Source organism: Egretta garzetta, unplaced genomic scaffold (genome assembly GCF_000687185.1).
Source record: "Egretta garzetta isolate BGI_Z169 unplaced genomic scaffold, ASM68718v1 scaffold45, whole genome shotgun sequence".
Taxonomy (NCBI): domain Eukaryota; kingdom Metazoa; phylum Chordata; class Aves; order Pelecaniformes; family Ardeidae; genus Egretta; species Egretta garzetta.
In genome coordinates, this window is record NW_009260028.1 from 11099645 (window position 1) to 11122076 (window position 22432).

At 39.7% G+C, this 22432-nt stretch overlaps 1 protein-coding gene across 1 annotated transcript in view; it reads right to left on the reverse strand.

Moving 5' to 3' along the window:
- DSCAM (DS cell adhesion molecule) overlaps positions 1-22432 on the reverse strand; it is a 404908-nt gene that overhangs the window by 143019 nt on the left and 239457 nt on the right. Inside the window, 2 exon segments of the mRNA XM_035896452.1 lie at positions 3321-3440; positions 13640-13918. Of these exon segments, the coding sequence (XP_035752345.1) occupies positions 3321-3440; positions 13640-13918 (399 nt within the window).

Below are 22432 nucleotides of genomic sequence, written 5' to 3' on the forward strand. Positions count from 1 at the left end.
AATGAAGGAGATTTTCAGACTGCTCATGGGTAAAAAGGCACATTTGTTGTACATTTAGAGGCTGATAAATTATTGACAATTACAGCTGAACAGTCATACAAGTATGCATCCCTAATGCATACACCAAATGAATTTCTTATGACTAAGAGGGGTGTCTGTTGTAGTAAACATGGGACCTCTAGGGACTTCTAGCACCTTGTTTACGAAACCCTGGGTACATGGAAAACCACATCAGTGACTGTGCTGCTTATTTCCTCCTACAGCTGAGTGACTGATGACACATAAAATCTCTGTTCTGCCATGTTTGTAGCAAGTATTTATTTGGACTGTTAAAAAAAATACAAAGAAAGAAAGAAAGAAGAAGCTCAGACCACTAATCAGGCATGAGGTGCCATGTTTGGCAGTAATGTAAAAATGGAAGGTCGGGGAAAGACAGGAAGCTAAAGATTTCTGTATCAACTTTGGTTTTACAAAAGAACCTACTATTCCTTGGAAATAAGATGCTGGGTGATTTAGGGAATAGGGAACAGGATACTGCCATACTGTCAGCGTGCTGTACAGTGCAGAGGCCCACCACAAGTTCAGGTTTCTCCAGCATTAGGGACTGTATAAGTGTATATTAAGATACGATTCTTGTAACAGAAGTTTTTAAAACCTACTTTGGCAGCAGGAGACATGATTTTTCAGGGAAATCATAAGGTAGTCTTCTTCAATGGAATTCTCTTATACCACTTGCTGTACATGAAGCTAATATCTGTCAGCATTAATTACTATACACAGTTGGCTGAGTCAGCCCAGGAGGAAATACGATGAATAAATACTATAGGGAATGATTTAGTATAAAATAGCAAGCTATAACAACCTGTGAATACAACATCTACAAAATTAAAAAAGACCAGACATGCATACTAAAAATCCTTCTCATCCTAGAAGAGCTTGCTTTGGGGACTTACACTTACACTGAAGGTCTGGTGGCTGATACTGTGAACTTAGAAATGTTAAAGGGATAATGATTTCACAAAAATCAGTTGCCACTGTTGATTTTTCAACTATTTCAGTCACATGCATATCCCACTTCCCCCTTTGTCTATTTTTTTTTCTTTAATAAGCCATTTTTCCTGTCATTTGGTTGGAAGGCACATTTATGCTTCACTAACTCTACCTGTCTGCAACTGATTGCCCAAGTAGACAGATGCAAGCAATCATTTCTCATATTTCTTCATATGAAAAATTCTGGGGACAATTTGGTGTTGACAGAAGGGAAAGGGCTGATACTTCTAAGGATAGCTACAACTGAGCAAAATCTTGCATAACAGTTTGCAAAGGCTTCTTACTTTTTGCATGCACTGTTACTGCTACTACAGCCAAAGTCCCTCCTGAGCAGTGACAGCATCTTATCACACACAACTGCATGGATGAAACTGCAAGGGGACTCATAAATCACTGAATTGCAGACTGCCTGAAGTTGGAAGGGACATCTGCAGGTCATGCGGTCTAACCCTTTTGCTCAGGCAGGACCACCTAGAGCTGGTTGCCCAGGACCATGTCAAGACGTTTTTTTAATATCTCAAAGGATGAGACTCCACAGCCTCTTTGGGCAACCTGTGCCAGTGCTCAGTCACCCTCACGGTGAAAATCTCTTTCTTTATACTCAGAGCCTCTTGTGTTTTAGTGTGTGCCCATTGCCTCTTTTAAGTCTAAAGGACTTAAACCAACAGATTTTTGCTGATTGTGGGGTGTCTGTCATTTTTTTTTTGAGACAGCAAGTCCATTTCCATTACCTCTCTATCCCAATGTACAAAAAAATGAACCCTCTTTTTCTGTTTTTCACTGACACGAAAAGCGAATGACACTAACTTGCCTGCAGGTGCACAGGTGCCCTTTCTACTCTGTTGTGGTACCTACAGATGAGCTATGATCTCAGTGCTTTACTCCTGCTGGCCTCACCTCAGTAATTATTTCAGAATTTGGCACAAACCGATTATATAATGTATCTCTTTAAAGGAAGTTGTAGCATATATCCTACAGACCTGTACAACACCTTAGACCAGGTATTAAAATTGCAGTCATTCATTAGCAAAATACAGGCCTTTGTAAAAATATTGACCTTTTCACCTAGAGTTATTTTGACCAAGAAATGAAACTGCATTTTGATGGCTTTGCCTACATCACATATCTACTAAAACTTTCTTTGACTTAAAAACTTCAGAGCTGTTAATGGAAAACCTTAAAAACAGTCACTTGATGGTAGAGTGTCACTAAAATCAAACCACTATCCCTTTCTCCTTGATTAAGATAGGCTGCTTATCAATTCACTGTTAATTACAACTCAACTAGCTTGGCTTGGCCTCCTCCTTTAGCATTAAAACACAACAAAATGGAATTACTTCTTTGTGACCTATATTCATAATTAAAACCCCATATACCATTGAGATTAATGGCATTTGGAGCTCTGCAGCCTTCTTGCCACAAACCAGAATTTATCAATAAAAGCAAAAATAGTCGTTAATAAAAACATTTCTCTTCCCCTACACTTTTTTCTTCAAAATTAATTTGGACTTAGATCCTAAGGAAAGCAAAAATGACATGGAGTATTCCATAAGGATTTCTTCTCAACAGCACCTAGTTTTGCTTTTTAAAGAGTTAACTCATGTAGATTGGGTACAGAGTTTGAAGAGTTTGTTTTCTTCCTAAAACCAGCCAGAAGACAACTGGCCAGAAGACGCAATCTAGCAGACAGCACATTTTAATTAAAAAGCAGTCAATTTCCTTTGGTTACTGAGGGTCAAGTGGGGCCAGTTTTAATGCTCTGTTACATGAGAAGAAAATGTTAAAGCATTATGTAAAGCGCATACTGAATTACTGCTTATGCTAATGCTACCTGACCTTTCTTCTTTGCTGAAAAGATATGATTGGGCATGTTATCATGGATTTTGAAGGGGGAAAAAAAAATCAGCCAACTGCTGCCGGTGAACCTTGTTCTGAGGTTGTTTCAACCAAAGCAGTATTTCTTTTCTCTCAGCCGTCCATTTCATCACTTGCCCACTGAGGCCGCAGCTAACACAGACACATATTCACAGCTTCAGGATGTCTCTAAGGCAGACCAAGAGTCCATCTAGCTCAGCCTTGTGTCTATGAAAATGGCCAGCACTACGTGCTTAGGGAAATGATAAAAGAACAGTATAAACAGGACTGATAATTCCCTTATTGCACCCTGCCAGCCTCTGATAATATGAAGATTAAACCAGCAACGTACAGGGGGGCAAGCTGTTACTAAACCAGAATTAATCTGTCCCCAGTGATCACAGGAGAAGTCCTACCTTTTGAGTACTTCCAGACAATGGTAGGAACAGGATAACCCTCTGCAGAGCAGTTGAGAATTACAGCTTTTCCATAGATCCCATCCTGGTCACTGGGCTGAACCACAAACCTAGGGGGCACTGCGGGAGGAAGCAAAAGGAGCCATGAGAATTTGTGCAACTTATCAGGTAGCTCAAAATGGCAAACCAGTCAAGTAAGGAGGCATAACATTTCATAGCAGAAAGCAAAAATGAAAACCAGCTTTTTGACAATCCAGTGACATTATAAAGTTGGTCTTACATGATTATTTACTTTCTGTGCACAATCTCAATGTATTTCTTGCCAGGCACAACAAAAGCACTCGTCTTGATAGAATACAAAAATAAGTTAATAAAAATTTCTCCATAGGAGAGGTTATTAAATACAGTAAAAGATAAATCAAACTGTCATGGTCAGAAAATAAATGCTTTCTAACAAAAGGAGACATTTGACAGGTGTCTAAGAACAACTGAAGTTTTCTCTGTTTGTTTTTTATAACAGTCAACTAGTAAGCTTTAGAAAAAGAATTAAATCATGTAGCAAAAATAACCTTAAAAAATAACAGGTTTTAATACCCATCAAATCACTTCATATTAAAATGAGGATGTTTGAACAATAAATTCTGATAAGACTTGTCTTTCCAAACAGCCAAAGATTCAACACAATTCACTTGCACTAAGTTGAAGAGCAAAAGTCTTAGTGGGATAGATGTCTGTACATATATTATTAGACTTATTCTGAGGAGGCATAAAACCACTGCAATGAGTTTTCCAGACATAGGCAAATACATATATATTTATACATAAATAAAATAAGAGATGCTTATCTCAAGGAAAAGTTCTACATGTTCCAAACATGGATACACAGTGAAGAAGAACACTTATGAAAATGCTAGAGCTACAGTTTACCATGAAGGCCTGATACTGATACTGAATGTCAATGTCTCAATAAAATCTGCAGATTTGACAAAAGTTTGAAAGAAAAGCTGAAAACTGTGAAGAATGGTGAAAGAGCCACAAAAGTTATTGAAAATAAAAGGTGCTTAATGGTAGTATTTATTTCAGTTAAAGTCACAAATTTTCATTGACCTCCTGTTCTTTGGTTCAGAGCACAAAGTAAGTACCTGAAAAAAACCACAAATTATTTGTGCCCTTATCCCACATGTTATTCTTTTTGTCATTTCTTAAAATGCTACAGAGAAAATGTAGTAAGGTGATTGAGCTTGTGACAGATAATTTTTTTCCTCTCAAATTGAGTACAGTGACACACTGAGATCTAATGCAGTAAAGGCGAAATCCTAATAGTTGCTTCCTTGTCTCACCTCACCGCAGTGTATCATAGAATCATAGAATGTTTTGGGTTGGAAGGGACCCCTAGGGGCCATCTAGTCCAACCCCCTTGCAGTGAGCAGGGACACCGCTAACTAGATCAGGCTGCTCAGAGCCCCATCCAACCTGGCCTTGAATGCTTCCAGGGATGGGGCCTCTACCACCTCTCTGGGCAACCTGTGCCAGTGTTTCACCACCCTCACTGTAAAGAATTTCTTCCTTATATCCAGTCTAAACCTGCCCTGTTTTAGTTTAAAACCATTACCCCTTGTCCTGACACAGCTGGCCCTACTAAAAAGATTGTCCCCATCTTTCCTATAGGCCCCCTTTAGGTACTGAAAGGCCACAATCAGGTCTCCCCTCAGCTTTCTCTTCTCCAGGCTGAACAACCCCAACTCTCTCAGCCTGTCCTCATAGGAGAGGTGCTCCAGCCCTCGGACCACATGTATGCATGTGGGGACGCACACAACCTCATGTGTTCACAGCAATGCACGTCCAGCCAGTGGTGAGTGTGTCTGAAAGCTGGGGGAGGCAGAACAGAAGGCCCAGCCATCCCTCCTCACTCTGACCTGACCCATCTTCCCAAACCCCCATCAGGCCCTCCCACCTGCCTCTCCAGAAGTGCCAGAAATTAAGAAAGGAAGTGTGGGAGAGGGCTGTAGCATGAGGAAATGTAAGGCAGCACAAAGAGGATCATCAGTACAGTGACTATTTGCCCTGGAATCCAAAACAGCTCATAATGGCTGTGAATACAGTACTACCTCAACATCAGAAAAACTGTAACACAGAAGCACAGCAGAAGCACCAATGATACACTACTTTAAAGTTTTTTCAGTATAGCTGCTCTCACAGTTTGTGCAAATAGCACTTCCCGTTATACGAGAGAGTCCCAAGTTTTCTTTAATGAGAAAGTTGAGGTGCCAGTGTTGGTATGGACAGGATGCTAAAAGTTGGAGGTATCTAGAGATAGTCTCTCCAGGTGCTGAGAGCCCACCTCACAATGGCTTGAGCCTTCCTCCCCATGCCTCCATAATCCAGACCCCTCTCCAGGTTTCTCTTTCCGCCTTCATAGCTACAATTGTTTTTTAAAAGATGAGAACAATCTTCTGGAGGGCAAACAATCCCTTTAACTGGACCTCTTGCCCATTGAATCCTATAGCTATAATGCAAAGATGTTTATTGCCTAAATATGTACAAAGGAGCTCCCCTTCTGTTTGGAACATGGCTAGAAGAAACAGAAGAAAATAAAAGCAATAGAGACAAGAGATACTTTTGCACTAGGAGATGTATTTACTGCTGTCAAACATTTCAGCCTTCCAAACGATTGCTACACTGACAAACATAAATCATATGTTATGCTAATTCATAATAGATAAGCATCAAACATGAAATCCCAGCACCAGCAGCCCTGGGCAATCACCCACCCTGTTCTAATTATCTACTTGCAGAAGACATTTGCTTCAGTAGCTCTTTTCTTACTGTTCTGTGTTCATTTTATCACCAAACACAAAAGGATTCCCAAGTACTTATTTTCCAAAGCAGGTGAAAAGTACAATTAGTTGCACAAATAGGTTTGATTTTATACAACTCAGCACAGTGGCATCAGCTTGTTTCACCTCAGTAACTGTAAGTTTATATTCACAACTTCTGAAAAATCTATTGCAAGCTGCTTATCCATAAATACGGTAGACCAAACCAAAACCAAAACCAAAAACCCACAAAACACAAAACCACCTCAGTTGTATCAGTCTTACAGCTGAATGATTACAAATTATGCAATGATAATTACTGGCCTCCTCAACCACTGAAAAGTGTGAAGAGTATTATGTCTTTCAAAATGCCTCCAACAATACAAAATTTTTGTATTTTTTTTGTTTTATTTCCCCCCTCTTTGAAAAATATTTCCTTTATGTGCTTCATTTGTTATGGATGACACAGGCAAGAAGTGCTGATTTTTAAGGATTATTATCCTAAATGGGTAGGCATATGCAGAAAGTTTTGGGAAAGTTAAGCAAGACTGTCTAGTATGGAGTAAAGGCAATCATCCTTTAAAATACTATTTGCATTAAAGCTATCTGTTAAAATAAAATTTTGGGGCATATATAGAGATAAATGGATGTATACCAAGTGCAAATGTTGTTTGAGCATTTTTATGGAAATGCATCATTCCACATCTTCAATGAACTCATGTAGATATTCTCACAATGTGTTGTGCCTTTAACACTGACAAGCTCTGAACAGGGCTTTTTATCATACTGATTTCACTGTATTTTAGGTGTATATATAAAGCATAAGTTTTTGCTCAGATGTTCTTGGTATTCTCACTTTTAGTAGTTACTTTTAATACAGAGTGATACCAGAATGGTTACTGTGGAGATCAATTTCTGCTGTATAAGCTCCAGAACCAGGGATATGATTAGCAATCATACGGTTTCCTTGTACTTCTCCATAAACAAAGCATGTTTCAACTTTACTTGGCAAGAACTCTGCCTACACCCAGGAATAGAAACAATTTCTGCATTCAGTAAAGCTTCGGCCTTCCTTTATGACTTCTTATAAAAATGCCATCTGCTGCTCTGATTTTGAAGGCATGAACTCTTGACACTTAGTCTTAAGATTGCCAATAGAAATCAGAAAAGATGCTGCAGCAAAACAAAATTACTCATTCAATGACCTTTCAATTGTTCCTGTATTGCTGTCTAGGTAAAAACCACAGGATTTTTCTTTTTACAGGAATGATTAAAAAGTAAACAGAGGAGACCTTTACATTTTTCTTCCTCACTAATAATTTGCGTCTCAATTTTATTTCAAATTAATAATTTGTTCAGTGTTATGTGCTACCATATTTTGGAAGACAATTCAGTTAACTACTTGATCTAGACTTTGATACTTAGCTTTGGATTATAAAGCTACATTCGCTTTTTTTATTATCTTTCAGGAATTCATTAGCCCTTAAAGAAAATTTGCTTAGTACGAATTTAACCAAGTTAATTTGTCTGATACGCTTAAGTAGAGTTAATGGAGAAAAGAAAGCAATTAGTTCTCCTCCTCTCTTTCTAGTTGTAACAGTGTGGGCCTTCTCTGCCCCTTTAGAAGTGAAGCACTGAAATAGCTTACAAACATGAATGAACAGTTCTACTTTTATTATCACCCTTGTTTCAGCAGCGCAGTCCCTTGAGCCTGTAAAGGAGGGCATTTAAAATTGCTTTAACTGTGAGTTTCTGTTAGGCTCTCTCATTTAATGCAGCCCACGGATCTGTGATGAGAAATGAGCTGTTGAATTGTTTAGTGTAAGAGCAGTAAGTTGACAGATGCAAACTATTTAATGGCTGAACTCAAAGGACCTAAAAAAGGTGTTTTCAGTCAATATTATGACTAGCAGTCTCAGGCTCTCACAAAGGGAAAACAAAGGATGAGAGGAATCAGAATAGGATGTTGAAGATAACATGAATGTCATAGTGCCATTTTAAGGGAAGGAAAATGCCTTCATTATCTCCTTGTGTGGAACAATCCTGGTAAGATGATAAAATATGTGTTGGTACCCCAAGAAGACACTACTCACCCATGTCATCGCTGCTCACAAGGATGGCCTTTACAAGCTACTAACTAAAATCAATTTATGAGTGCATGCTAACATTCCCTGACTTAATTTTGCTTTATGTAAATCCAAGAATCCTTTCTGACTGTGCTTCAAGCCAGGGACCAGATGACAAACTCACACACTCCTTCCTGGACTTCAAATCTATGCAAGTGCTTCTGGCTCTCAAGGACAGCGATGAGTAAGTACATCACGTGGCAGAGCAATTCTGAGGGCTCCTAACACGAGCTCCTCTGGTGGGCTACTGGAGTGAGTTATTGTGTGACATTGGCCCAGAATACAATGTTTCATTTTTACGTGGAATATTTGTACTTTACATTTAGATCATACTGTCAAAATGATGGAAGAAATTTAATCAGCCAAAGCAACCACTGATGTATTAATGAATGAGATCATTAAACACTGTACTTTAGCAAAGATGAACAGTTATTAAATTTGGTCATTGGACCTAAGGGGTCGATTTAGCTGGTTTAGTGAAACCATTTGCTATGCGGTTCAAGCAAAAAGATGTACTTTTGCAAAATGAGACAGCGCCTAGTGGTTTGTGTGGATCAGGTTTGTCTAATGAGAACATTAAATAGGAAGTGAATCATTCAAGGGTAATCTTCAAAGCCTCAGCGTAAACACCAGCAAAGAAATAAATGAGTTTTGATACCAGCTGTGACCATAAATCTTCTCCCCTTGCTTTTCTATCACAAACATAATTTTCTGCATCACACCAGCACCACCACCAAATGTCAGAAAGCAGACACATTCGCTTCCTATCTCTAAGATCCAAGGCTCAGGGACTCCTCATTGGGTGCCTAACTATCTAATGATATTCAACATTCCTGGCAAGCGCAAAATGAAAACACATTTACACTTAATGCACTAAATGCATTAAGGGGGGTTATTAGGTATTTAAAGACCTTATCTCAGCTTTAACTTATGAAGTGTTCACTAACAGAAATTTTAAAATCATGATTTATGCACCCACTACAATCTTTGAATTCTCTTTTCTGGTAGCACCTGAAAAATATTGAACACATAATACATTTATGAGCTTTTTCTTTTTGATTACCAATTAAAATCTTTTTTGTTGCTTTTCATTTCATAATTACTTCATTCCCATTTTAGGAAAACCTAAAGAAATGAATAACACATGATAAAGTGTATAGAGATTTTTAATCACTCTTTAGAAGACAGCCCTAATGAGTAAAGCCTTAATTAATTCCGCATGATGATATAAGTAGTAGGCAGAGAAGATATTTTCCTAATTTCTATGGATGGCTTTCATGACAGGATCCTATTCTTTCCTTTTTCTTAATAACATGCCTAGTAAATCAAGAATATGACAAGAAATAAAATAATAAAAATAATAATGCTCTATGAGTTTTTGAGAAACCCTTCTAAGCTTGCAAAATTTTGATGCAATTCCAGAGGAACTGCAGGCCGGGATCTGGTGGAGCTCAAGATTTTGAGAAGCAAAGCCCTGTTTTCACTCACCTGGCCTGCCTACCTGCAGTCCCTAGGTGCTGTTCTTGATTTGTGTCTCATGGTTGAGTACAGACTCCAGTTGGAACATTTCTTGTGTTTGCAGAAGGGCTTGCCTGAGTAGATTCTCTGGTGTCTAGTATTACACTTAGTAAAGGTGTTTCTAATCAATTGCCTCTTTTCACTAAGTTTTTAGGCTTCCAGCTCCACTGGAGGTATTTTCCCCTCTTCCAATTTGTCTGAAATTGGCTAATTAATTATAGAGAGAAGTACTGACAGATCTATGTCCAGAGATGTGACTTTGTCTCATTTCCAGGTCCTCACCGAGAAAACTGTGGCAGAGAGAACTGAGATTTTCTTACGCAGGGCTGCACAGCTGCTCAAAAGCTTTGTCCTCTCACTTTCATTCTCTGAGCAGGTGCATTCCATTTCCTATGTGATGCTCTCCAAAGAGGGTCTGTGGAAGCCAGTCATCTGCCTCTGATATTTAAGGCAAGAAAAATCCAGCCTTGCTGGCCATGTATTTTTAGGACTCCTTATTGCCACTTGGTTGCTTTTATAGAGCACAAAATAATGGGAACAACAACGAAGATTTTCCATAGGGTGCCCACAGACTTTAAGAGACTGGTGCTTGCCGCTTTTTTACCATTCAATATTCCTGTCAAGATGGTAGTGCAGCTTAGATACGAAAAATAATATTTGTAGGAAGAACATAGGAAATCTACTTAGCAGACTTAAAACTTCACAGAAAAATATGAATGCTAAAAACCATCAGATACATGCAATCTGTCAGAGAAATTATTGAGGAAAAAATTCTCAAGTTGTAAAGCCAAAGAATTTATGTGGCTGTATGGATTCTGCAAAAATTTGTGTACTCACTAGTACTTCAAATGCAGCAACAAGCAGTTGGCCTCTGCTGCTTCATTCATCTTAGGAATGGACTGGATTTAAGTTCTACTTCTAAGTCTACCCATGTACTGTAAAATGATATGGACTCCCACTTATTTTGGAAACATGATAGCTTTCATTGTTTTTAAATCTACTTTTCAAATGAATGTAATGACAGTGTAGATAAGGAAAAATGAACTTTGTGGGGAACAGTCATATTTCCCTTTACTTTCCTCTCCCATTTGCTGCCTACTTTCATATCAAAACTCACACGCTTCACCTAAATATGATAATCCCAGAACACATCCCCTGACATTTAGGAAAGCCAACATTTAAGTTTAAAGCACGCTGCTGAGAAACCATCACACAATGTGGATTAGAAACAAAAGGAGTTTAAGCACCATTTCTTCTCCCTTTACTTGGAGAAAAACTGCTTAGTTTATTTAGAAAAATATTATTTTTTAGTTATATGTATGAACAAAAAGACGAGGAGGAATCAGAAAGCTTGAAGAAGAAACAGACAGCAGGAAAGCAAGTCTTTACTTGAATGTGTATAGATCGAGTTGGATGTAGATGAGTAGTGACCAACAGTGACTTTCTGATGGTTGTCTGTCTTCTGACCTATGTGGAATGAGACAGCTGAAGCAGTTCAATCATATTATATTTTTCCTTTTTCCTCTGAGAATGGTTATCCCAGATGCATATGCAAAACTGATTAAGACATTACCATTTAAATTGACATAGAGAAGAGAGGAAAGCAGAGAGGCTTAAAGGAGGCTGTGGCAGAGCAATAGCTGGGCAGAAAGTTAAGGAAGAGGGGAACAATGAAGTAGCCCTCATAACCTCCTAAAAAGTTGCAGGAGTAGGACTCAAGAGGCTCTAAGCCTCTGAGTAAAACAGAGTGAAAAGCTACCTTCTGTCATGCCCATGGGTTTATAAGGATGCCCTTTGGGTACATGTACCCAACAGCTGCCATCTCATTGCTGGGGCAGAGCCCTCGTCAAGAGGTGCAATTAGAGCAGCAGCACACAAGGGGAAAATGGAGATGTTGGTGTCAGCAGCTTGAAAGGGGTGCAAGATCAGGCTCCCCAGAACTCCCCTGGATAAGGAAGGAAATGTATTAATGCCAAACAAGGCAGCAAGAGGCAGGTGTGTCCAGGGAACAGGGGTCAGGCCAGCCAGGGGCTTGCCAGAAGAGGAATTGCAGAAGATAAGGGACGTTGCAATGCAGGCAAGGCGAGTAGGGTCACCATTAGGGGAAGGCAGGGCTTGCCCCGATCAGCAGGGTGCAGAGCAGAAATCCCTACATGTGGGCTCACTTGAGCTGTTACAGCCTCATGGATCTTGGTGCTGAAAAAAGGATAGTGTTTGCAGACAGCCAGTTTTCAGTGGCACTGTCTATGCCAACATTTGGGTTTTTTTTTTCTTTCTGGAGATCAACCTACCATCCCTGTCTTGATGAAATCCCTATAGGAGGAACCCATACGGAGTTGCTAAAATGATTCATTCCCATCACTTCAAGCACTGAATATAACTTTAAATCAGGTACAATCTCAGCTGTTATTAGATGCAGCATTTCTGCGTAGGGCAGACATAGCCAGTGGACTGTCTGTTGTGATCAGAGGTTGTCGACTTTCCCTTCTCCAAGAAAAGAGAAGGTGAGGAAAATCTTTTACTCTTAGAATGATGGATAGGGTTAAAAGCTAACAGAACAGCTTAGGAAAAGAATAATTAAATGCATGTAGTTAATTAAGCCACTTAATTTAAGAATTGCTGGATAGATGGGGAAAGTAATAGACATCTGTACTGAATAATACAAGATTAGAAGCAGTGATTTTTTAAAAAAATCATTAAAGCAATATATCAAAACTAGTGAAAAAGCAGTGGACATATTTGCTGCTGGGTTTTGGTAATACTAACATTAAAAAAATAAGCATACACATTCTGTAAGTGGAAAACTAGGGAACAATCCATTAAGGGTAGTCCTAGGGTAGTGGGAAGATTGGACTTAAAAGGAAGAACTGTTCAGAAAGTTTTGCTTCAAATGAGTTTTTGAGGGAGAAAAAAAAGATGGTAAAAAGCCCTGAGTACCTTGGTAAACTTACAGAACGGGATATAAGATGTAGTGATCTGCAACAGGCAGAAATGACCAGAGTCACTCTCAGTATTACAGTGTGTGCCCTTTTTCTCTGAGGAGTCTAATCGCTTGATAGCAAGAGGGAGATGGTGGAGAGGGACGAGTGTAACTGTCTTATTTTTAAAAAATGAAAATTTAAAACACCGATAAACTTTGTGGAAGAAAAGGAAGAAATTTAGTTTTGTTGAAGTTTTGCAGAGTAAGTTTGAAAATCGATCACAAGACATAATCTCATCTCTAGAAACTTGGCTAAGGTGTGACTTAAAAGGTAAAAGCTATTGAAGGCAAGGTAAGGAAACATTTTATGTGGAAAATACCTCTAAAAGGTCTTACTGAAACTATATTCACCTCTATTTGAAGGCAAAATGTTGTGAAGTCAGCATGAGCAAATGAATCATACCAATTGCGCAGCAAACAGAAAAGAAAAAGAACAACATCATGGTAACAGGGGAGAGTTTTTCCCTGTGAAGTTAACATCAATATTTTGCTTTTTTACTGACATAATGTTATATGAGAGGCTGATCTAAATCAAAAATTGAGATAATCAGCCTAGAACAATAACAGGGAGGAATTTGATACCATGTCAAAGGCTTGACCCCAATGAATGGGCTTGTGCCTCATGGAATTTTCCAGGAAGTCAGTCCTGTGGCTCCCCCATCCACCCTGTGCACTCCAGTGTTGTTGATTAGTTTCAAGTCTTTTCGATAGAAAAGTCATATTAGTTTCTGTGCTTCCTCTCTCTGTGTGCTCTCTGTTATGAAGAGAGGGATTACCATATTTTCCTCTTCTTTATACTTCCCGTCAAACAGATGTCATTACAAAATACTGATGAATTCTGCTTAATTGGTGCCCTTCAAACTAATTACATCTACTTACCTCTCACGATTAGTTGGCTTTGGTGCTCCACAGCTGCTGCATCATTTCTAGCTATACAGGTATAATTCCCATTGTGCATCAGTGAAAGATTAGAAATCCGTAAGGAGCTGGTGAAGTCGATGTTGTCAATTGTCACCCCGAGGCTGGCTGGGATCGGCCTGCCGTCCTTCTGCCAGGTGATTGTGATGGGCAAATCTCCAGAGACCACCACGCAGGGAATGAAGACCCGCTGCCCGATGGAGAAGCGCGGGAACTCGAAAGGCTGAATAAAAGGCGGAACTGAAACAAAACAGGAAAGAGGAGCTGTTGCAGTTACAGTTTTGTTTCTGAAAATAACATAATGGAACAGATGTGCAGTGCTGAATATGTAAAATCAACACCTTAGACAGCCATGGAGCGCTGTTCAGCTAAAAAAAAAAAAAAATCCCATCTTTGGCAAATACCTTTTTTCCTTGACTACACAGCACGTAATCAGAGATCACAAGCAGTGAAATCCCTGGCTTCCAGAGACAGCAGACACCACTGGCAGATCCCTGCAGATTGAGCACCTCTTCAGGAAATCACACTGCCATCTCATGATTTAGCGGGACCTTCAGCAGTGGGATTGCCTGGACAGTCCAGGAAAATTCAGCAGCCTTCAGGTTCTGGTGCAAGAGCCTTGTTTAGGATCATGGAATAAACCTGGAAGAGGCTCCAGCTTTGCCTCTGGGATGTGATAAAAAGGAGTGTAAGCTTCTCTAACTGCTCTTGGCACTTGTTTCTTAGTGTTTCAAGTCACAGTTCTCAATAAGGTTGGGTAGAGGTATGAAGTGAAAGGCATATACAGTACTTTCAGGACAGCAAATGAAGTTAAAACTGATTTCTAAACAGCGGGCTAGTACAAGGCATAAACTTTCAAGCTGGCATTTAATTCCTGCTAAGCATATTTTGCTTGACAAATCTTTTTTTTTCTTTATTTTCTTTTTTTTTACTTATTCTGTGGCTGAACCACAAACCATGAAAGAAATGCTCTTATTTTCTACCATAGAGAAGAATCCCACTTCTTAGAAAACATTTTGTTTTCAGGTATTTTTAATAAAAACAAAGGAATCAGTGGGTATGATTTGATAAACAAAGCAGGAATTAATGGGGGTGCCTCTTTCTCCAGGTTGTCGTTGGAGCATTTACTAACAATTTGGTAAACTGAGAATCAAATGTTTACCCAGATGAAGGAACAAAAACCTTCTCCCCTTCTCAGGGGAGCACTCTAACTGCCAGGGCACTGATCTGAGATAGGTTTCTATCAATCACTCCTGAAAAGACTATAAAACCAACTTTGTAAGTAGTACTCAAATACTCATTTATCAAAAGAAAAGGTTCCTATGTACCACAGACATAGGAATGCATTTTCCTATTCTTGCCTGAGAGATAACTTTGTAGTACATTTGAACATCTTTATCAGGAAGGATTGAAGGATACCCACAGCAGAACATTTATACTGCTGTATAATAGCTAGCTTCAGAAGAAAATGGAGCTGGTGGCTTTATCTAATTGCATTTCTTTTGTCCTTTCTCCCTTTAGCAAATCTAAGGCTGTGCTTTCCCCAGATCTGAAGGAGGAAAGAAGCAAAAAAAAAACTCTTCAAAGCGGTTGCAATGTATACCAGCCCATTGAATTCCCCGGCAGCGTTTTTGCCAGTGTCCTATTTCTGGGATGCAGGGGTAGGTGTTTGTGACCATTACTATGGCAGTTCAATGCATTTCTTTTGATCATTGCATGTGTTGGCTGCTCTTCCATCAGGAGTAAGGAAGTTTATCATTAAGGAAGCGGTACCAAACCCCCCAAAGGGCAAAAGTTTCATTCAAAGACATGTTCAGATGCTTGTGCATATGCACATGACAGTGCACAACCCGGGCACTAACTCCACTGTTTCTGGCATAGCTGTGATGCCGTTTGATAAGGAGAAGTTATGACCGTGCGCAGCTGCCACAGGGAGGTAACATCAGGCACAGGGTACCACAGCTCATCCTTACAGGCTTTCCCTGACTTCTTCTGAGAGCAGCTCACTGCCTGGTTGTGAGAAGTGCCGCTGCAATCCATTTTTCTCACATGCTGTAATGCCCTTCCCTGACTGCCGTCTCTCTAATCACTAAAACCTGTCCTGTTGTGTTTTGAAAATCTGGTAGATCAGGCATGCAGGGAAAAAAAAAAAAGAAACTCGGTATAAATTACTGTGTTTATTTGAACTTTGAGTGCTGGAAATTAACCGCTTTTTCACTTGGGGACCTGCCTCTCCTAATTACCTTAGTGCAGCTAACGCATTCATAGGAGATATTTTGGATTCTTTGTACGTCAGCAGAAAAAGGCCAAATTTCTCTTAGTAGTTATTGACAATAATATTATAATAGAAGGGGGAATGAGAAATTTTTAGAATGAGACTGTCAAAAGGTTTTGACATAACCTTTCCCCTTGATGACTGCAAATATCTGCTAAATGCCAAGTGCCCCCCTTACTGTGTTGGCTAGCGCATTTCTGCCCAAACCCATCTCTTAGTCTCAGGCATCCTTACTGAAACATATGCTAAAATTCACAACAGGGTGGCAAATTGCTTCTGTATTTTCTGCTGAGTGTGTAAGAAATTTGAACCAATCTTTCATGGACAAAGTGATATCAAAAGTCAGACAACATATTGCTCAAAGATTACTATGTGCATCTTCACTCTCCATCTCCCCAAAGAGTAAAACAGGGAGGAAGATCATTAGGTCACATTGAAGTATTTTTCAGAAAATATTGATTTGCAAGGCTGCATTTACGAACTCTAAAATTTAAGTAGCAACCTGCAGAAGATTTCAGAAATTTGCTAAAATATTTATAAACAGCACATTTTCCCTCTACTCAGGTTTTTAAGATACAGAGGAAACCAACATTGATTTCTGCTTCATAAAATATAATGTATGTTCAACCTGCAGCATCTTGCCGTCCTGACAAGGAGCTTATTTTAAAAACCCAGTGCATAATCTAAAATCAGTACTTAAAAAAAAGTAAATAATCTAGTGATAACTTTGAAGCATTGAAGAATATTTTTCAGCTACAGTATTTACCAGTTTGGGCTGATAAAGGCAGTTCCTGGTGACCTAAATTTTCTTCCTGCTAGTTTGAAGGAAACAATCATAAAAAATCACTTATTAAAAACATAGAATAAAATATACCTAAAGTCAAGCAAATAATTTCTGAAATACAAATGTTGCCACATACATCTATCTCTGCAGTAAAAAGTTGACATATATCCCTGAGAGAAGGAAATACAAGTGTGATTAACCAGCATGTGGATTATTTTTTTGTAAATTAAAGCTGTACCATTGCCAAACAGCACTAAAAAAATAAGAGGGATGTATATTGCTTTAAGTTTGAGAGAGAAAAGTTAGTTGGACAGATGTATTTAAAATGTGTTTAAAATATTTCAAGGTGTGTTGAAGCATTTTCCTTCACTGTATGTAGCTTTAGTTTGACCATAATTCAGATCTTGTATTTGATTTTTTTTGTTAAATTATGCTACTTTACATAAAAGATATTGCATGTTAACTATATATAGAGAGGGCTGTATGTGTGCCTGTGTACATGGAAGGGATATTTCTTCCTCTGTCTGCAATGGGCAAAAGAGTAAAAATCTCTGCTTCATGCAATGAAGTGCAATGTCTTGGGAATGCTTTATTGATGAGTGCTTGAATTAAGTGTCTATTTAAGAAGAGGAGCATGGGCCAGCCTCATTAGTGCTAATGTAGCAAGATTTAAATTATGGTTTTGTGCCCTAGCAAGGTCTTCTGTACCTCTGGGAGATTACTGTAAAAGAGGGCAAGGAGGGCTTCCATGCTGCTCTCCATTAGCAGAGGAACATCCTTAATTTCTTGTCCTCTGTTCCATGGGAGTTACATTGGATGAAACCTCTGAGATGATTCACTGAAACAGAGTATCCTGCAGATAGCCTACCTCCTGCAGCAGCCTTAGGAACATGGTGTTCCTCTCCCGTGGCTCTGCATAGTAAAATGAAAGTTGTCCTCTGCTTTATCATTAGAAACGATTCCTTAATGGATTTTTTTTGCAACAACACTGTTGCAGGAGCTGTGCCCACAATATAAAATATTTTTGGCAATGAATATTCAGAACACAGGTCCATTGGTTGATGCAAAATAACAACCACAAAACAATGTAGCCTCTTAAGGCCACCATGTGACCCTAAATTTCCTGCAATGGGAGTGCAAAAGCCCAAACTGTCTCTGCACAAACCCTAGCCGCAGTCGAGTCATTTGTACGTTTTCTCAGCCATCGACTGTTTCTCCTAAACAGCTCCATCCCTTGTGGGTGATGGTCTGAGCAATTGCACACAATCGCTGAAGCACTGGATTTTTCTGCTTCTTTCTCATATGTATTGAGACTTATCAGTAGGGCATGTCATTCATTGAACTATCTGTTAATGGCATTTACTGAGCCGAGCTTCATACCCTGCTCCCTCATTGTATGCTAATGTATCCTGCCTTGAAAAGAGGGAATACCATTATATTCTTCGGGCCTTTCTAAGTGTATGCATTGAAAAAAAAAGAAAAGAACTAAACTAATCCCCCTAGTGCCTCTGCTGTTGCACAACATTTCCTTCCACTTGTAGGTTCATTAGTTACCAAAATTAACCCTGTATTCAAACATCTTCAAAAATCTTACCACAACAAGCTGTGGTATTTTACCGGGAACCGTTGCCGAGTGTGGCAGAGCAACAGCTGTGGTGCATATTACCCAGGGGAGCTGATGAGAGAGACTTCCCCTTAGTCCCCGCTACCCTTCCCTGCAGCGCAGCACTGGTGGCTCCCAGGCTCCCTGATGCTGTTCTGAGAGCTCCTCCAAAATAAGAGAGGATCTAAAATGTTGTGTAGAAATCAAGAGTGCTTTTATGTCATATCTCATCCACACATTGAACCACCTCCTTTCAGCCTCCATTGCGAGGGGAAAAGTGCATGCCCTTATCATATGAAGGACCCTCCAAACTTAGGATAGTGGGAAGCTCAGTGCCCTGCCCAAGGGGATGCATTTGCTCTTTATTTTTTCAAAGAGAAAAACCTTCTTGATTTGAAGATAAGATAGCAGCTGCAAGAGTATATTAACACAACAAGTGGTTACCTTTACTGTTAATGTGCTGCCTGATAAAAATCCTCACTTGTAGGCTAGGTATCCAGAAGCACTCGCTAGTTATTTTTACTGTGCTTTTCGAACCTGGTCCAGAGCTATTGCTCTTGTTTAGCCCCTACATGATCTGAAGTGATCTTTGTCCTCAGGTAACACTGTGAAAAGTTGTTGAAACCAACTAAATCACTAGAGCCAAAAGTTCTGGATTTAGGTGAGTGAGGACTTTAACAGAATGATCTCTGGCTCTGAAAATCATTCCTGTGAGTAGTTTGACTGATTTCACACTAGCTTCCCTTCCACCTTTATCCCAGGACTGTACATAAGCAGTTGATTTTAGATCATCCTTCTGTTTCCACAGGGTTGATACCGTCTTTTTGTTTGCATGCTATGTATTATACACTGTATTATAGACTGTGCACAAACCCAGTGAATTTTATTTTCTATTTAAATGAAAAGTTTTATACATCCTAATTCTTTATCATGAAGACTAGGACAGTAATGAAGCAACTTTAACATAAATCTTTGGGTGACTATTTTCTGCAGCATCAGAGGTGAAGTCATTAGGAATATAGTATATCAGAAGTGTACTGCTACAAAATAAGACACTTAACTGCAGCACCCACATGACACTTGTGAGCTTTTAAAGAACCTAAGTCAGCTATTTTAATGCAAGCCTAAGCTTGAGCTGTTTTATGTTGAATGGCAAAAAAATTTACACAGACTTGTCAAGTCTTCCATATTGAATACCAGCCTGTTTTAGTCTTTTCTTCAGGTATTTCTATGGGTTAGATGCTGGGGTTCTCCGATGGGAGATATCACTACCAAAGTGCACATTCCCTTAAATGAGACTGCTGCCGCTGCTTGCCCACTGTATGAAGTCCCCAAGCCCATTATGTGACCTGAAGAATGACTCATAAATGGACTTTTGCAGGATCTTTTGCATGACTGGACATTCTCATCCATTTTCACCACATGGCCCTTGTGTGATTCCTGCATATAACAACTCCAGTCACTTTGAGAGATTTGAATATCTCTTCCTGAAGAAGTTGCAACAAGCATGGAGGGATCCAAAAAGATATTGCATGGGAGAGTGAAAGAAAGGCAGAAAATGATACAATGAAAGAAGTATCTGAAGGACGTCAAGGCCAGAAGTTTTTTCTGACTCAAATTACTGACAAGGTTCAGTCAGTAGGACAGGTAAGAAGTTACATCTTAGATACATGCATGAAACTGAATTCCCACTTGTCATAATCCATGCCACAGGCTGAAGCACACATAAACTAGAAGTTTGTTTGATGACAGCATGCACCATCGTCCCAAGCACCCTTGAAAGATTTCCCCAGATGTTTTTTCCCTTTTGTGCCCACATATTTTTCAGTATCTAAACCAGCCTTCCCCGAACTGATCTGCAATACAAATCCACCAATAAAATTTTATATATTAGAAAAAGCTAGATACCTCCCAGGGGAGGTGAGAAGAATCTATTCAAATAGTTGCAACATGAAGTTATTTAGAAATACCCCCTGTTTGGTTTGCTTGTTTTCTAAAAAGAAACAGGCTGGTACAATTCTTTTACGTGGTTCACAACAGGTGAAGTGCTATCACTTTGGCATAAGGCAAAGAGAAGCCTTCTAAATCAATGAGATATGTAAGCTCTGCAAGATCAGAAACAGTCCTTTTAAACACTGCACTTTTTATTTTAATGATGCTGCACCCTTCCCTCTCAGGGGCTTCTTTTTCAATTAATTTCTGTCGAAGAAGTGTGAATAGCAGCAGGCTGTTTACATGAGAAGCGCGTCCCATGAGACTGATGAAAAGAAAATCATCGCTTACTACTGATGGTTTTTACTGGAGCTGAGAAAACTATTACTATAAATTACATAATAAAAAAATGGAGATAATGACTCACTCCTGTTTTTAAAATGCTTTGAGATCTACTAAAATGCTGTAGAGGAGGTGCTGCTATTATTATTTAACCATCTTACCACCTGAAGGGTTGTTTTTCAACAGAAATATGAAACTTACAGATGGGGTGGGTAATATAACCTCTTTCTGTGTTTGCCAACACTTCTCATTATAAGACTCTTTTCATTTGCTTGCAATTTGACTTTTGTTTGGATAGTAATTTTCCAGGCCAGGTGTCTGCCTCAGGCTGAGTCATTTCAGCTGGAAAGTTTCAGCTACAACCGTTTGGCCATTTCCAAGAAGAAGGCGGGAGGGTGGAAAAATAGGGATGCAGTACATATTGATCCTACCGTAAAAGCAAAAGAAAAAAAGGCACTGTGAGGATCTGAGAAGTCCCACTTGCCCCTTGGTTAGCAGCATGGGTTTAAGTTTCAGCAGGTGATGGCACTAGCATCAGGTATTCTTGCTGCCTCTGTGCAAAGTCATCACAAGGATACCCAAATTTTGCAGTCTGAGTGAAAACAAGTAAATAGACAAAACCCCCACAGTCATCGCATCCTGAGAAGACATTTTCCAGTGACTAACAGCTGAGAGCTCCCAGGGTTTGAGCTGCACTGAACACATCCTAGCACTACCTTCAGCGGCTGAGTCGGTTCCAGCCACGCAGGGCAGGTACAGTTTGGTGAGATGTCAGAAATCAAAGCAGACAGATTTGTCTCTCTGCTACTCATACAGCTGCTCAGGCTGGGCCCAGGAAGCATGAAAAAAAGTTATTTTGATAGAGAGAGAGAGAAAGAAGATGTGGGGCCAAGGGACCAGAGTGGGGAACCAGCCTGCATTGCTGGGCATGCAGACAGCAGCACCAAGTGATGGAGCAGAAGCTCAAAGCGGTGTCCAGGATAACAAAAGAATTATAGAATTGGATTTAGGGGCAGTGGGGGGAAGTCAGAAGTTGGGAGCAGTCTTGTGGTGGGATTGCAGAGGTGATGGAGGTTGGTAAAGTGAAGTTGGGAAACTGGCTGGGGATGAGAGGCTGGCACAAAAAAGCAGTGGGGTGAGGTACAGCACTGACAGTGAACAAAGACCCACATGAAGGGCAGGCAGAGTGAAACCCAGTGGAGATGGAGAAAATGAAGACTGGCAGAAAGAGAGGACTGTAACTGGAGGTTGGGAGGAAGGTCGGGAACTCTGAAGGGGAAGACTAGTTTTGAGTCATAACAACAAGGTGCTGAGTAAATGAGGACTGAGATGGGAAAGACAGGGAGGACAGACTGGTTTTGGAATCCAGAGCAGAAGAGCCAGGACTTGGGCAAGGATGAGCTGGAGAAGATTGAGGAGGACAAGTCATACTTAGGAGGAATGAACTTAAAACCCTACATCTTCTACAGAATATTCTCCTCCTTAGGGTGTTTGACTTCAATAGTCCTCTGCCATCAGCATGAACCCCACTGGCAAACCACTAGAGCCGGGCCAAACGCAGAGTAAGAAACTAGCACTGCTAATTATGATTCTGTTCTTGGTAAGAACCTATGCAGTATCCTTAGCAAGGCTAATCTCAAAGATTACTTCTGAGGATGTTGGTAACTACTGTTTCCAGTTTGCAGGAGGGGAAGGAAAAGGGGTTCGGTTTACTTTACAAAAAAGCTAAAAAGAAAATTGCATTTAACACAGGCCAAAGCAAAGTGTGTTGAAAGGATATTATTACAGTTGCAAAAGCAAGTGGTCAACAGGTATAAA